Source organism: Engraulis encrasicolus, chromosome 1 (genome assembly GCF_034702125.1).
Source record: "Engraulis encrasicolus isolate BLACKSEA-1 chromosome 1, IST_EnEncr_1.0, whole genome shotgun sequence".
NCBI lineage: Eukaryota > Metazoa > Chordata > Actinopteri > Clupeiformes > Engraulidae > Engraulis > Engraulis encrasicolus.
Window position 1 is genome coordinate 50,905,455 of NC_085857.1, and position 13,835 is coordinate 50,919,289.

General features: G+C 40.7%; 1 protein-coding gene across 1 annotated transcript in view; it reads left to right on the top strand.

Moving 5' to 3' along the window:
• Positions 1–11,822: 11,822 nt before the first annotated feature.
• Positions 11,823–13,835, top strand: part of LOC134458070 (CMRF35-like molecule 8) — a 4,317-nt gene continuing 2,304 nt past the window's right edge. Inside the window, exon 1 of the mRNA XM_063210179.1 lies at positions 11,823–12,303. Within this exon, the coding sequence (XP_063066249.1) occupies positions 12,267–12,303 (37 nt within the window). The 5' untranslated portion in view covers positions 11,823–12,266. The remainder of the gene's footprint in view (positions 12,304–13,835) is intronic.

The window sequence follows — 13,835 nt, forward strand, 5'->3', positions numbered from 1 at the left end:
AAATATATATTATACCTTTACATATACATAATGCTCTGATAATATCATGTGTGCACATATGCATAACTGTAATATGGCTTGGCAAGGCAGTATGTGTCATTATATGATATGACTGTGCATAGAATGATATTCAAAAAGTGCTAATATTTAATAAAGTTAAATAGCTTTGTACAAGATTTCATGAAACCTTCTCCTTGTGTCTATTTCCATGCATAATCTATCTAGGGTAATGCAAAAACATGTTCAACCATTCCATACAACACAAGCAGTAATACTGGCTATGGCCACTAGAGGCCTTTGACTAAAGGTCATTGAGGTGGAGGTAACTAACTTAACAAGGTTGATAAATAAGGGGGGCATGGTGGTTCAATGAGCTAAGACGCCATACCATTACACTGTAGACCTGGATATAATTCCACCCAAGGTCATTTCTTGATCCTTCCCCATCTCTCTCTATCCCCACTCGTTTCCCGTCTCTCTCGCGCACTGTCAAATGAAAGCATACAAGCTCAAAAAACATCTTAAAAAGAGTATAGCTCAGATCAATCTTACAAGTTAACCAATGTCAGAAGAAAATAAAGCTTTTTTGTCTTTTACACCTTTATTGATAGAACAGTTTGAGAGGTGGACAGGAAGCAAATGGGGAGAGAGATGGGGAGGGGTCGGCAAAGGACACAGGATGGGAATTGAACCCTGGTTGGCCGCATGGCACACGAGTACCCTACCGGTTGGCTACGGCAGGGCCAAAAATAATGCTGTTTTTCACTTCTTTTCAAAAGAAACCATTATTGGGGCAGTTTTAATTTCCGCAGAAAGGAAGATTTAAGACCTTGACACACACAGTGATTTCCACTGCTCTTCACAAAAAAAACGTCACTCAGCTACACAATGTCAAACAAGCCCAGATTCAAACCATTCATATGTCCCTGAACCCCAACACATTTTTTGTAGCTTGCCACCTGCTGTTAGTCTATATATGGACATAAGATGGGGCCATTGCTCAATGGCCTGGCCTGGACTGGACATCCAATGCCTATGCACAAAAAAGGTGCCAGAGCCTCAACTGTGTGAAGAAATCCAACATGCACTGCTTCTTTCTTTCTTTCTTTCTTTCTTTCTTTCTTTCTTTCTTTCTTTCTTTCTTTCTTTCTTTCTTTCTTTCTTTCCATAACGGTCACTTTTTTAGGCCTACCATAGTTGTCCTGTGGTGCCTTTACTACTGTGACTTTATATTGACCAGATTGACATTACTCAATGCTGACCCTTACCCACACTATGGCCTGGCTTCAGCTGTATCTGACTCAAAAGAAGTGGGTCCATTGCCTCTTTGCACAGATGGGCCCAGCTGGCGGTCCCACTCATTAGCCTTGGTCTCATTAGCCGCGCTTCAGCGGCCCGGGGCCGCCCGGGGCTCAGGAGAGTGGCCGGCTCGGAGCTGCCGGCCCGGGCCATTTTTTGCCTGATCGGACTCATAGCCGACCCCAGGCACATTCAGGTACACGCCTTGTTTGTGAAACGTCAGTCGGGCACAGCCCACTTTCGCCCCAAATCACAGAAGGACAACAACAGAACGACAAAGGAGGAGAATAAAATGGAGCAAACTCTGCTGGAGCAGGTCGCCGTTTGGCTCGTAGCCTACGGACAAAGACGACAAGAACTGCAAAGAAAATGGCTTGCCTTTCAAGAACAGTTTTATTACATGGCAAAGTTGTCGATTCAGAAGCTGTATGGGACGCAGCGCATGTTAAGAAGACAAAGACGCATGAAAATACGAGCAGCTCGACAACTGAGAGTGAACAGAAGGAGACGTGCGAACATGCCCAGTTAATCCCCCCAATCGCGCACAGAAGCATGAGCCCCGGACATAGCGAGACATGAATGTGCAGGTAATTGAATAAGTTACCATGTGAAAGGAGACCAAATCCCTGAGACATAGCACCTTCATCAGTTGCTATAGAAAATTATATCATAGCCCCGGACATAGCGACACACCCCCTCGTTGCGGCGTGCCACCTGTCTATTCATTCATGTTATTTCCATCCATTTGACATTAAAGCCCTTGTGTAAATTTCAAACTGTGTTTGGCGATCAGTCTGAAACGTGCGATATAGCCTACCAGACCTTCGGCGATAATAGCGCAAAAGCTAAATAAGCCGACATAAATGTCATGTGTGAGTATTTGTGAGACACTTTTTATTGGTGTCCAGTGGAAAGCATGCCAAATCACGATAATGGCACAAGAGTTGGCGGCTAAAAGCAGAAAAAAGCCGACATGACTTAGCTATGACATCCCAAGTTTAAGTGTAGTGGTGCCCATGATCCGATAACAACAAAAAAGTTATGTTGACTAAATAACTTTAAAAACACAAACAGAAGTGCCAAGGTTGCATCCTATGAAATTATGCCATAAGAAAGCCAAACACCCCAAACTAATGCTTAACCATAATTTGCCCAGAATTTAGCGATAAGTCCCCCATGCAGCCACATTTTTACACAGAGGTTGACCCCGCCTCCGAGCCTCGGCGGTGCTTGCTGGCCCATCGAATTCGACGGGCCAGGGAAATCGGCCCTTAGCCCCACAACCATTGGGGCCTTCACTCATTGCTGAAAAAGACTCACAGAGACAATGGCATTACTGAGAGCCTGAAGTAACATATTCACACCATTTATATGTCTCTGAATCCCAGCATACTTCTTTTGGCGTTGACTGCCGCAGCATCTGAGCATTCATTCGCTTAGCAACACTCAAGGCCTAGCTCAGACCCCTTTACATGTCTGTAAACCAAAGCATAGTGTACGTCTTGTCAGTGGCTTTGCCCTCCAAAGCACTTTAGCATTCCCTAGGCTAGCACCACCAGGGCCGGTTCTGGCTTATTTGGTGCCCTAGGCGAGTTTGATTTCTGGCGCCCCCCCCCCCCTACCTTTGAAAGAAAAAAAAAATCTTTCTTATACCTCACAGAACACAAGACTAATATCCTTAGTAAGCTTAACTAAATAGCATCAAGAACAATAACCGTTTTTCATCAAATGGATTTGTGGTTCTTTTTGACAGGCGACCAACACATCAGATTGAGTCGCATGAAAGTAGCTTCACTGTGTGGTGTGTTGGATGTGATGGTGGTGGGGCCCCCAACCCCAGATGAGAGGGAGGTTATCAATGTGTTTGAATTGTAACGTGAAATTGAAATGCCAGGAGAGTGATACAGTACATTTGCATGTAAAATGCATGTGTAGACAATAAGCCTACCAAGGAGGTCTGCATTGATCTACACTATCTACAGCATCACAAAGCATGGCAGCATAACAATTTTAATAAGCTACACATTTGTGCTGTCTTCCAAACCAATTTCATTTCTGGACTGGAAATAGTGGTGCATTTGTGAGTAGGAGAATGAGAAGGGGGCTATCTATGTGTTTGGAGGGACAGGGTGAGAGAAAGGGAGAAGAGCTGTCACGCTATTGAATTTCATAATATACAAAATATAGGCCTAGTAAATAGCCTCACTTGTCTGCTGTGCATGGTTCTGTTACATGATTAATGTAGGCTATGTCATTCTGGTCTGGAAATTAATGTTTTTTTAAGCTTACAACAAGCAGGTAATTCATGTGGATGGAAGGAGATATGGCAGCTAAAATTGTTTTAAACATTGCACCAGTCTTACTTTACATTGCTTGTCAACCTAAGCAAGTATTATGATATCAGGTGGGTGTTAGTGAGTAGTGAGTAGGCTACTAACAGCTACTTTAGCCTACTGGATTTCATTGCTTGGCATACTTGGCTAATGTTAGCATGCTAACTAGCGATTTCTCTGATCAAAAACAAAGCTCTTTTTCTCTCTAATTCCAAATAGTAACCTCATAACTATTAGGCTTTCCATAATCACAAACGGTTGCTGATTAAATCACATAGTTCCAAAACACCCTCTGAAACTCCTGCATCATGCAATGAGTGGTTTAATGAGAACATAATAATCTCCATCCAGCAGAGCAGCACTACTGTTTGCGCTTGCCCCCTCTGTCTCTCGAGTGAGTCTCCAAATTCAAAATAGACCGCACGCTGTCACTCGCCCCGCCCCCTTTCTCAGAACTGTCTGTTTATTGGTTCACAGACTTCCCAGAGACAGTTGGAAGAGATATTACTATTGGCTGAGGGGCGCTTTGCCGTGAGGAGCGCTTTCGCCACTCTTTGTTGATTGCGACTTCATAAAAAAACTTCATATCGCAAAATTACGCATAGGAGAGCGCCATTTCGGCGCCCCTTCTTCACATGGCGCTCTAGGCGACCGCCTAGCCGGCCTATGCTAAAAACCGGCCCTGAGCACCACCTCTGCCTCGCTGCTATGTTTTGGTCTAGAACAGTGTTTTTCAAACTTTTTTGACACCCCCTTGAGCATATCATCAGCCTGTCAACGGCAGAAAGACAGAGAGCGTGGGAGAGAGAACGTCCTAGTATTTAGTTGCTTAGCAGCACCCAGAGAGGAAGCTTTGTGGTTTTCCTCAAGCGTGTCAAAGTAGGTGAAAGGGCACATGAGGAAGCAACACGCTCTAAACCGGGAAATCTGCCGCCAGGCCCGTTTATGATAAAATTCTGAGTTCTTAATACTAATAATTTCTTCTTCTTCTTCTTCTTGTTCTTCTTCTTCTTGTTTAATTGTTATATTTTATATAATATTATAACGATACCATTCATCATCATCATCTTTCTTTCTTTCTTTCTTTCTTTCTTTCTTTCTTTCTTTCTTTCTTTCTTTCTTTCTTTCTTTCTTTCCATAGCCTGCAGATATGTAGACCTGCTGGCAGGCCCGATCAGTCTTTCCTACATCGTACATCATAGCCTACATCATATCAACAATGCAATTACATTACTGAGAGCCTGAAAATAATAGATTATAACTTGGCCATGACAATTTTTGTGACAGTGAGGTTTTATCAGAGACTCTGTTTGCCGAGGGGTTAAAGGTCACTCGTTGGGCCCGTCTTTGTCCTCCTGCAGCCAATTCACCTGCTGTGAGTTTACATGGACAACAGATGGCGCCATTGGTCAATGGCCTGATCTTAGCTGTATGTAGAAATCAAATGCTTCAGCACCAAATTCTTTCTTTCTTTCCTTCTTTCTTTCTTTCTTTCTTTCTTTCTTTCTTTCTTTCTTTCTTTCTTTCTTTCCCACTGGCTGCCCTACTCATTGGGGCATTCACTCATCGTTGAAAAGACTCACCAAGACGTTGACATTGCTGAGATCCTGAAGTATTTAGTAATTTTCGTGACTGTAAGATTTTAGAAGAGGTTCTCTACCAAGTGGATGAAGGTCACTAGTAAGGCCAGCTTTTGGGACAAAAGATGGCCCCATTGCTCAATGGTCAGGCTTCAACTGTGTGAAGAATTCTGATGCCTATGCACAGAATCCTTTCTATCTTTCTTTCTTTCTTTCTTTCTTTCTTTCTTTCTTTCTTTCTTTCTTTCTTTCTTTCTTTCTTTCTCTCCTTTTCTTTCTTTCTTTCCTTAATGGTCACTCTTGATAGGCCTGCCATAATAGTCCATGTGTGGATAGCCTCCTGAAATGGTGATAGGCAAATTTATTATACATCACATCAGCATTTTGTCCTGGGACCCTTCTGGCCACTGCACGTATTGCAGCTACTGCAAATGTAGCACACGATGTACTTCCTTACACCGGAGGTGTCAAAGATAAGATGAACTGAGTTTCACCCGTATGGTCCGGAGGCCTCTTGGGCAATTTGATGCAATCATGCTAATACTCAATACTTAAGTCTCAATACTTGCACTTTCACCTGCTGTTAGTCTGTATGGACATAAGATGGCGCCATTGCTGCTGCTGCTAGAGATCTGGCCTCAACTGTGCGAAGAAATCTAACATGCACTGGTTTCTTTCTTTCATCCTTTCTTTCTTTTGTTTGTTCATTTGCTTGTTCGTTCTTTCTTTCTGTCTTTCTTTCTTTCTTTATTTCTTTCTTTCCTTAATGGACACTTTTGTTTGGCCCGCTCTAGTCATCCTGTCCTATCTTCACCTGGTATTACTTTAAATAGGCCAGGGGTGTCAAACACAAGGTGAACTGAGTGTGACGCTCCTGCCCTACATTTTGAAGTGTTTGAGTTAACATTTAGTGGTTCGAGTCCTTTTGGGTACTTTGATGCAATGACGCTAAGCCTCGATGTTTGTTTCACCTTCTTCTTCATCGTGTTTAATTATTATATGATTATGAAACATTATGATGATATCATTGACAATGTCATCAATAATAGGCCTAATAATCATAATAATACTACTAATAATAATAATTAGTGCAATATTAATATTATTATTATTATAACTGTGTTTCGTTCTTTCTTTCTTTTTCTCTGTTTTAACAGAGGCTCTATCTGTCGAGGGGTTAAAGGTTAATGGTTAGGCCTGCTTTTGTCATCCTGCCGTACTTTCACCTGCTTTTAGTCTTTATGGACAAAAGATGGCGCCATTTTTCAGAGGCCTGGCCTGAACTGTGTGAAGAAATCCAATGCCTATGCACAGCTTTCTTTCTTTGTTTCTGTCTTTGTTTGTTTGTTTGTTTGTTTGTTTGTTTGATTGTTTGTCTGTTTGTTTGTGTGTTTCTTTCTTTCTTTCTTTCTTTCTTTCTTTCTTTCTTTCTTTCTTTCTTTCTTTCTTTCTTTCCATCATGGTCACTTTTGTTAGTCTTGTCGTTACTGCCTCCTATTACTGAAAATATTGACATTGCTCAATGCTGTTTCCCTACACCAGGAGTGTCTAGCACAAGGCAAACTGAGTTTGACACTCCTGACCTACACTTTCGTTTCGAGCAGATTTAACCCTTAGAGCAGTGTTTCCCACCTTTTTTGTCTTGCGTACCCCCTAAGCATCTTAGTTGTGCCATGAGTACCCCCTAATTAATTTTCTATATCATTTTCTCAGTCCTGACGTGGCTGCTCCATACATTTGTTATAATAATAACACTTTTCCAAGTACCCCCTGCAATGTGCTCGCGTACCCCTAGTGGTACACGTACCCCTGGTTGGGAAACACTGCCTTAGAGGTCCGAGTCCTCTTGGGCACTTAAGGGGACACTGTGTGGGATTTTTAGTTGTTTATTTCCAGAATTCATGCTGCCCATTCACTAATGTTACCTTTTTCATGAATACTTACCACCAGCATCACATTCTAAGATCCGGAAAAATGGCACTTTTCATACATGAAAAGGGGGATCTTCTCCATGGTCCGCCATTTTGAATTTCCAAAAATAGCCATTTTTAGCTGCAAAAATGACTCTACTTGGACCATACTAGAAAATATTTGTTTATTACTTAGTAACTTTCATGTAACTATCAAATTTGGCAATAGGCAACCCAGTTTCAATGAGCAGCATAGTTGCAGTACCTTTTTTTTTTACCATTTCCTGCACAGTGTCCCTTTAAACGCTAAGCCTCAGTATTTGTACATTTTCCACAAACTAAAATGCATCTTTAATCCAAAAGTAACACATATGGTGCGCTGCTTCTTTTCCAGAAGACCTTAGGAATAATAACATGTTAAATTACATTAGTAAGGTTAAGAAATTAGATTAAAGTTTTTTTCTTTAAACATCTGTAAAAAATAACCTGAAAAATATCCTTTTTAAAGTTGTGAAAGGTCAAAGTTTATAAAAGGCACAATATAAATTCATCTAGCCAATATTTCATGCATACACTTTGAAACTTGTGGAGATTGAGAATTATGCAAGGGTCATTCCACGCCAAATCTCCGAATCATCCCGCACGACCATCTCAGATTTTGCAGAAAAAAATCAAGGAGGTTCGCAAACGTCCCAATAGGAAAAGTTCAAAATTATAGCTCTCAACTCCTCATAGTTTTGCCATTAAAAATGTTTTTGTCAGGTACCCCCCTGACTCGTTTGGAACAGAGTTCTCACAGAGCCCACTTTCAGAGTGTTGTATCTAAAAAACTACTTTAAGTAGGTCCTTATGAATTTCAAGGGGTAACATTTGGAACATGTACTTGTGAAATGTGGATTTTCACACATCCTCTTGTCATTTACCACCGTTTTCTGGGGGCTTAAAGTTGCTTGAAAAATTCTCACCTTTGAATTTGTGGGCATCTTTGAAGGACTGTGGTAAGCGCAGTTTTAAAGACAGAGGTTTGATAGGGACAATGTATGTTCCCAACTATTCTGTGCATGTTGTGTTGAAAGACTGATCTTCTGCGATGAACAGTTTAGAAGATATGAAGTCTTTAAAATGGAAAAACTGAAACTTGGTGCCATCTTTGCCATGTCATTTAAAAAAAATGTCATGACTCACCACCATATTAGCAACAGTTTTGGAAAGATTAGATGTCTGTTCTTAACATATCCAAAAACTGGGATGGTATTCTGCCTCATTTGGTCACAATGATTTTTCAAAAACCCACTGTTGGGTGACTTCCATAGCTCCTATGAAAAATTGATATTAGTGGCATCTTCGCCATGTTATACAAAAGAAATGACAAAACTCACCACTATGACATTTACAGTTTTAGAAAGACTCAATGTCTGTTTTTAACATATCCAAAAACTGGGCTGGTGCTCTGTCTCATTTTTTAAGAATGGACTTGTAAAAACGGCTGTGTGACATCTGCAGCTTGCTGCTCTATTGAGGTGGGGCCCCTGCTCTGATCTTTGCAGGCTACATGGGGGCCCTATCTACCAGTATTTGCCATGAGGCCCTATGTGCAATTGTTCTGCCACTGTGAATGACTTGAGCAATTTGAGTCAGACAATTTTGATACAAGATATTTGACTTGAGCATTTTCAAAACACTCAATATAATACGGCAAAAAAGTAAAAGTGGCTGTTGAGGTTTTTTTCAGCTTTTTCTGTAACTACATTCCAGTAAATCAAAGGTTATAGATGTGTGTAAATTTCATCTTAGGCACTGACAACCAAATACCGGAATAAAGTGATGAAATGTTGAATCTCTGAAACATCCCCGTAGATCTTGAAACAAGTACATCTTGACTATCACCACATCTCAATGCTTTTTATTACAATTCACAACAATCTTTAATAACTTGTTTACCAACTTTGATGCAGTTACGAGGTCTGCTATGGATTATTTTGGATCGATTATGAGATATTACCTTTAATCATGTGATTATTTATTCTACATTTGATTTATGTTTCACTCTATGTATACATGTATGTCCATTTGTGCAAACTCTTCAGGGTTAATGTAGAACATCAAACATTAATGCTTGCATTGCTCAGCTCTGTGACAGGGCTGACCCTTGATGAGCATACAGTCAGTATTGCAGTGGTCTACCACCATGCTCAGGGTAGCTCAGTCATGGTGATTGGAGGGGCAGGACAGCTGTTTAGTCAGGTTACCTCCTTACGAACAGTCTCCTCCTTTTGTATCATCACTGTTTTTTTCTCTTCTCCATGATAATAAAAGTGTCCCACCCCCTCCAAAAAACCATGACAAAGGTGACCTGTTCATAGAACTTGGCCCCGCCCCAGTCCTAACCATGACCGAGGAACCTAGCGCATTGTATTGGTTCATGGCAAAGGTCTGTGTGTAGAATCAGTTGATATGCACCTCTATTAACAGAGCAAAGGTGCAGAAGTGATGGGGAATTCGAAGTGTATCACCATATCTTTATTGCTGAAAGATATTTGTTTAAAAAATCATATGCTGAATCAAAGTTTGGCAAACATCCTGTATCAAGACAATGTGTTAACAATGCTACTTTACCAATCAGAATGATTCAATTAATTTATCACTACTGCAATTCAAGACTTACTTCACGGTATAATAGCAAAATGTGAACTCCTACAGTGTTGAGGTTTAAACACATGGCCATAACCTTTAATTCACGAACATTTAGTTACCAAAAAATTTAGTTACCTAAAAGCTAAAAGAAAAAGAAAAATAATAATGGTATATAAATCACTCAATTGTTTCTTATTGTGTGCTTCAAAAATACTCAAGTCACATTTCTTGTATCAAAAATTCCCAAGTCAAACTGCCTGTCATTCACATTTGCAGGCCAAATAGATTGGCACCCAAAAGTCTGCAAAGGTCATGATTATGGCCCCTACCACAAATTCAGGAAGGCCCTGGACAAATGCCCTGCTTGTCCCCCTATAGCTCCGCCCCTGGTAATTCATGTGACTTAGGCATTTTCACAGGAGCTGCTGATGTAACAGCAAAGGGTTTTTCAAGAGTCATTACAAGACATTTATGCAGAACACCATCCCAGTTTTTGGATATGTTACAAACAGACATCCGATCTTTCCAAAACTGTTCAGTTCATTGTGGTGATTGCTGTCATTGTTTTGGTATAGCATGGCAAAGTTGCCCCCCAATATCAGGTTTTCATAGGAGCAGTGGAAGTCACACAACAGTGGGTTTTAAAAAAATCATTGTGACCAAATGAGGCAGAATACCATCCCAGTTTTTGGATATGTTAAGAACAGACATCTAATCTTTCCAAAACTGTTGATAATATGGTGGTGAGTCGTGACATTTTTTTAAAATAACGTGGCAAAGATGGCACCAAGTTTCAGTTTTTCGATTTTAAAGACTTTATATCTTCTAAACTGTTAATCGCAGAAGATCAGTCTTTCAACACAACATGCACAGAATGGTTGGGAACATACATTGTCCATATCAAACCTCTGTCTTTAAAACTGCACTTACCACAGTCCTTCAAAGATGTCCACAAATTCAAAGGTGAGAATTTTTCAAGCAACTTTAAGCCCCCAGAAAACGGTGGTAAATGACAAGAGGATGTGTGAAAATCCACATTTCACAAGTACATGTTCCAAATGTTACCCCTTGAAATTCATAAGGACCTACTTAAAGTAGTTTTTTAGATACAACACTCTGAAAGTGGGCTCTCTGAGAAGTCTGGTCCAAACGAGTCAGGGGGGTACCTGACAAAAACATTTTTAATGACAAAACTATGAGGAGTTGAGAGCTATAATTTTGCACTTTTCCTATTGGGACGTTTGTGAACCTCCATGATTTTTTTCTGCCAAATCTGAGATGGTCGTGCGGGATGATTCGGAGATTTGGCGTGGAATGACCCGCAAATGTCCCTAGAGTGTGAGCATAAACAATCTTATCAAGTCAATTTGTCTTTTTGTCAGTTTCCTCACATAGACACATACAGGACTGCCATCAACAGGGCAGATATTATCAAAGTGCAAGACAGGACATACTGCAAACTACCAATATTTAAGGGATAAGAATAGAACAGCAAAGACTGGCTTCTGCAAGCTTTGCTTCCTGTCACAGGAAAATAAAGCTTTCTCACATACATGAGCTACTCCCGTGTGTGTGTGTGTGTGTGTGTGCGTGCGTGCGTGCGTGCGTGCGTGCGTGCGTGCGTGCGTGTATGTGCGTGTGTATGTGCGTGTGTGAGAGAGACAAGTGCTGCAGAAATCACGTGTCATATTTTTCTTTTGTTTTGGCCCTTCTACTTGCAATACCATGAATTGCCTATTTTTTCCATCATAGTATTTGTAATACATGTATATATTAGAGACAGACACATATGAAGGCAGAAACAGAGACACAAAATGTGTCAGAGATCCAATAAAGGAAGTTGCTAATTTAGGATGGAACGGTTTGGATGACACACCACTAAAACAGCCAATACATTTTGGTTGTTGGCGTATTGTGTTATGATAACTCGATGAGGAGTTTCTCGTTGGTTAAGAGGTGGGAAGGGGTGGTTCTTATTGGATGGTGAAGTGCTGACCACAAATCACATAGGAGCGCAAGAGAGGGGTGGGTGGTAGATGAACTTTGACAGATTAGACACTCAACAAATAGGCCTATTCTTCTCATAGAAAGCCATTGATATACAAGCTGGATATTGCATCTGCACTTGCACTGAGATACTTTGATGACATAATTATCTATTCTGCTATAGTATACATTGATGACATAATTGTATATTGCGTTGCAGTCAACATCTGAAAGGTAAGCCACTTCGGTGAAGGATGGATATTGAAGACATTGCTCCTACATGTATTGTATTTTGCTAAGGGCTTACCTCAGGTCATCATGAATAGATAAAGAATAAATTAATAGTGCGATGTGTTTTTCAAGATAATCTGAAGACTTTTGTTGCTGGTGTGAGGTAAACTAGTTTGGTGACATTGACATGAGCTATCTTGAACATAGAAACGAGATGAGTCATTTTGATTTGAAAAAAATGAGGTCATTTATTTATTCATGTAGCTCGAGTTCACTTTTGATGAAGACTTGACATGCATCCCACCATACCCACACTGTCCATCCTCTCAGGTAAGGATTTTTAACTAAATAACAAACATAGCTATGCATGTGTTCATGGGTGACTATCTTTCTCTTCCTGTGCTTCTACATGTGTGTATTGTGTCTCAGTGCATGCACGTGTGCATCTGGGGCAGCTGTGGTGAAAGGCTTAATGGTGTGAGTTTGCAATGGGAAGGTTGCAATGTGAACGTCAAAGGATGAACGTACTGTACATTACTGATACAAACCAAAGACAATGTCAGTGGTGTAGTCTGTGTAGAACGCGGGTATACCCACTTCTAAATTTCAGGGGTTTCTGTTCTGAGTAGCACAAATATATACAGTATACCCACTTCAAAAAAATCTCAAATATACAGTATACCCACCATATAAATGTAGACTACAACACTGGACAATGTGTCAGACAACCAAAAAATGTGTTGTTTGTGTGTGTGAGTGTGCATGAGAGAGAGAGAGAGAGAGAGAGAGAGAGAGAGAGAGAGAGAGAGAGAGAGAGAGAGAGAGAGAGAGAGGGGGGGAGAGAGAGGGAGAGAGAGAGGGAGAGAGTGAGAGAGAGCAAGACAGGATATAGAGGTGGGTGTATACACATGTTTACTTTCAGACATCGAGTTGAGTTCAGTATATCAAAATAAAAAAGTGACAAATTTAAGTGTCAGTGACAAACGTGAGAGCCAAAGTGAGAGAGGCCAGTGAGGGACCATTTAAAATCTCCCGAGACTATGCCACAAGCCAAGGTTGCGTAATGTAAGGTTGCATGTGAAAGTAAGCTAATGTGGTTGGCACATACTTGTACATTGCACACGCCTATTGTAAGAAGTAATATCACCAGAATCAGTGACCGCCTGGAACCACAGGAGAAAGGTAAAACACAATTATTTAAATTGAGTGTTATGTAGAATGAGTACATAATTAAAAATGGTTGACTGTTCCTTTTAGTCAAACTTTATTGCTGAGGTTAGGCCTCAAGCCAAGACAGTAGAATGAAAGGTTACAAGTGAAAGTAGGGCAATGCTGGCTACCACATGCAGTACACACAACTATGGAAGTTCTTGCTGTGGTTTCCACATACACACTTGACTGAGATAGCTCTTGCTGTGGTTTCTTAACCACCAACCATAATCCTTGTTGTTATTTCAGAAACATCGGCACAGGGACAGCATATGCACTTGAAGAAAGTACTATATCGAACCTTGTCTTATATAATATGGGGGTATCAGCTACTGTTATATGAGTAGGGGAGCACATTGTTTGTACCGCCTGCAACCTTCCTACTGCAACAATATCTCTAACCAGTAAACAAAGTATGTCCACCTCGGAGGGACTGGGCCAATTCAAGATGACCGGAACACACAGAATATGTTTTTCAGTTATTTTACTGTGTTGCAAGTATGACTAACGTTTTAAAAAGAAGGCACACTGCGTCATAACGTTAGTCATGCTTGCATCACAGTAAAACTACTTAAAAAAAAACGTATCCTGTGTGCTCAAGTCATCCTTGGCCCAGGCTCTCCGAAATGGAGCAACAAAAAATAAAAATAAAA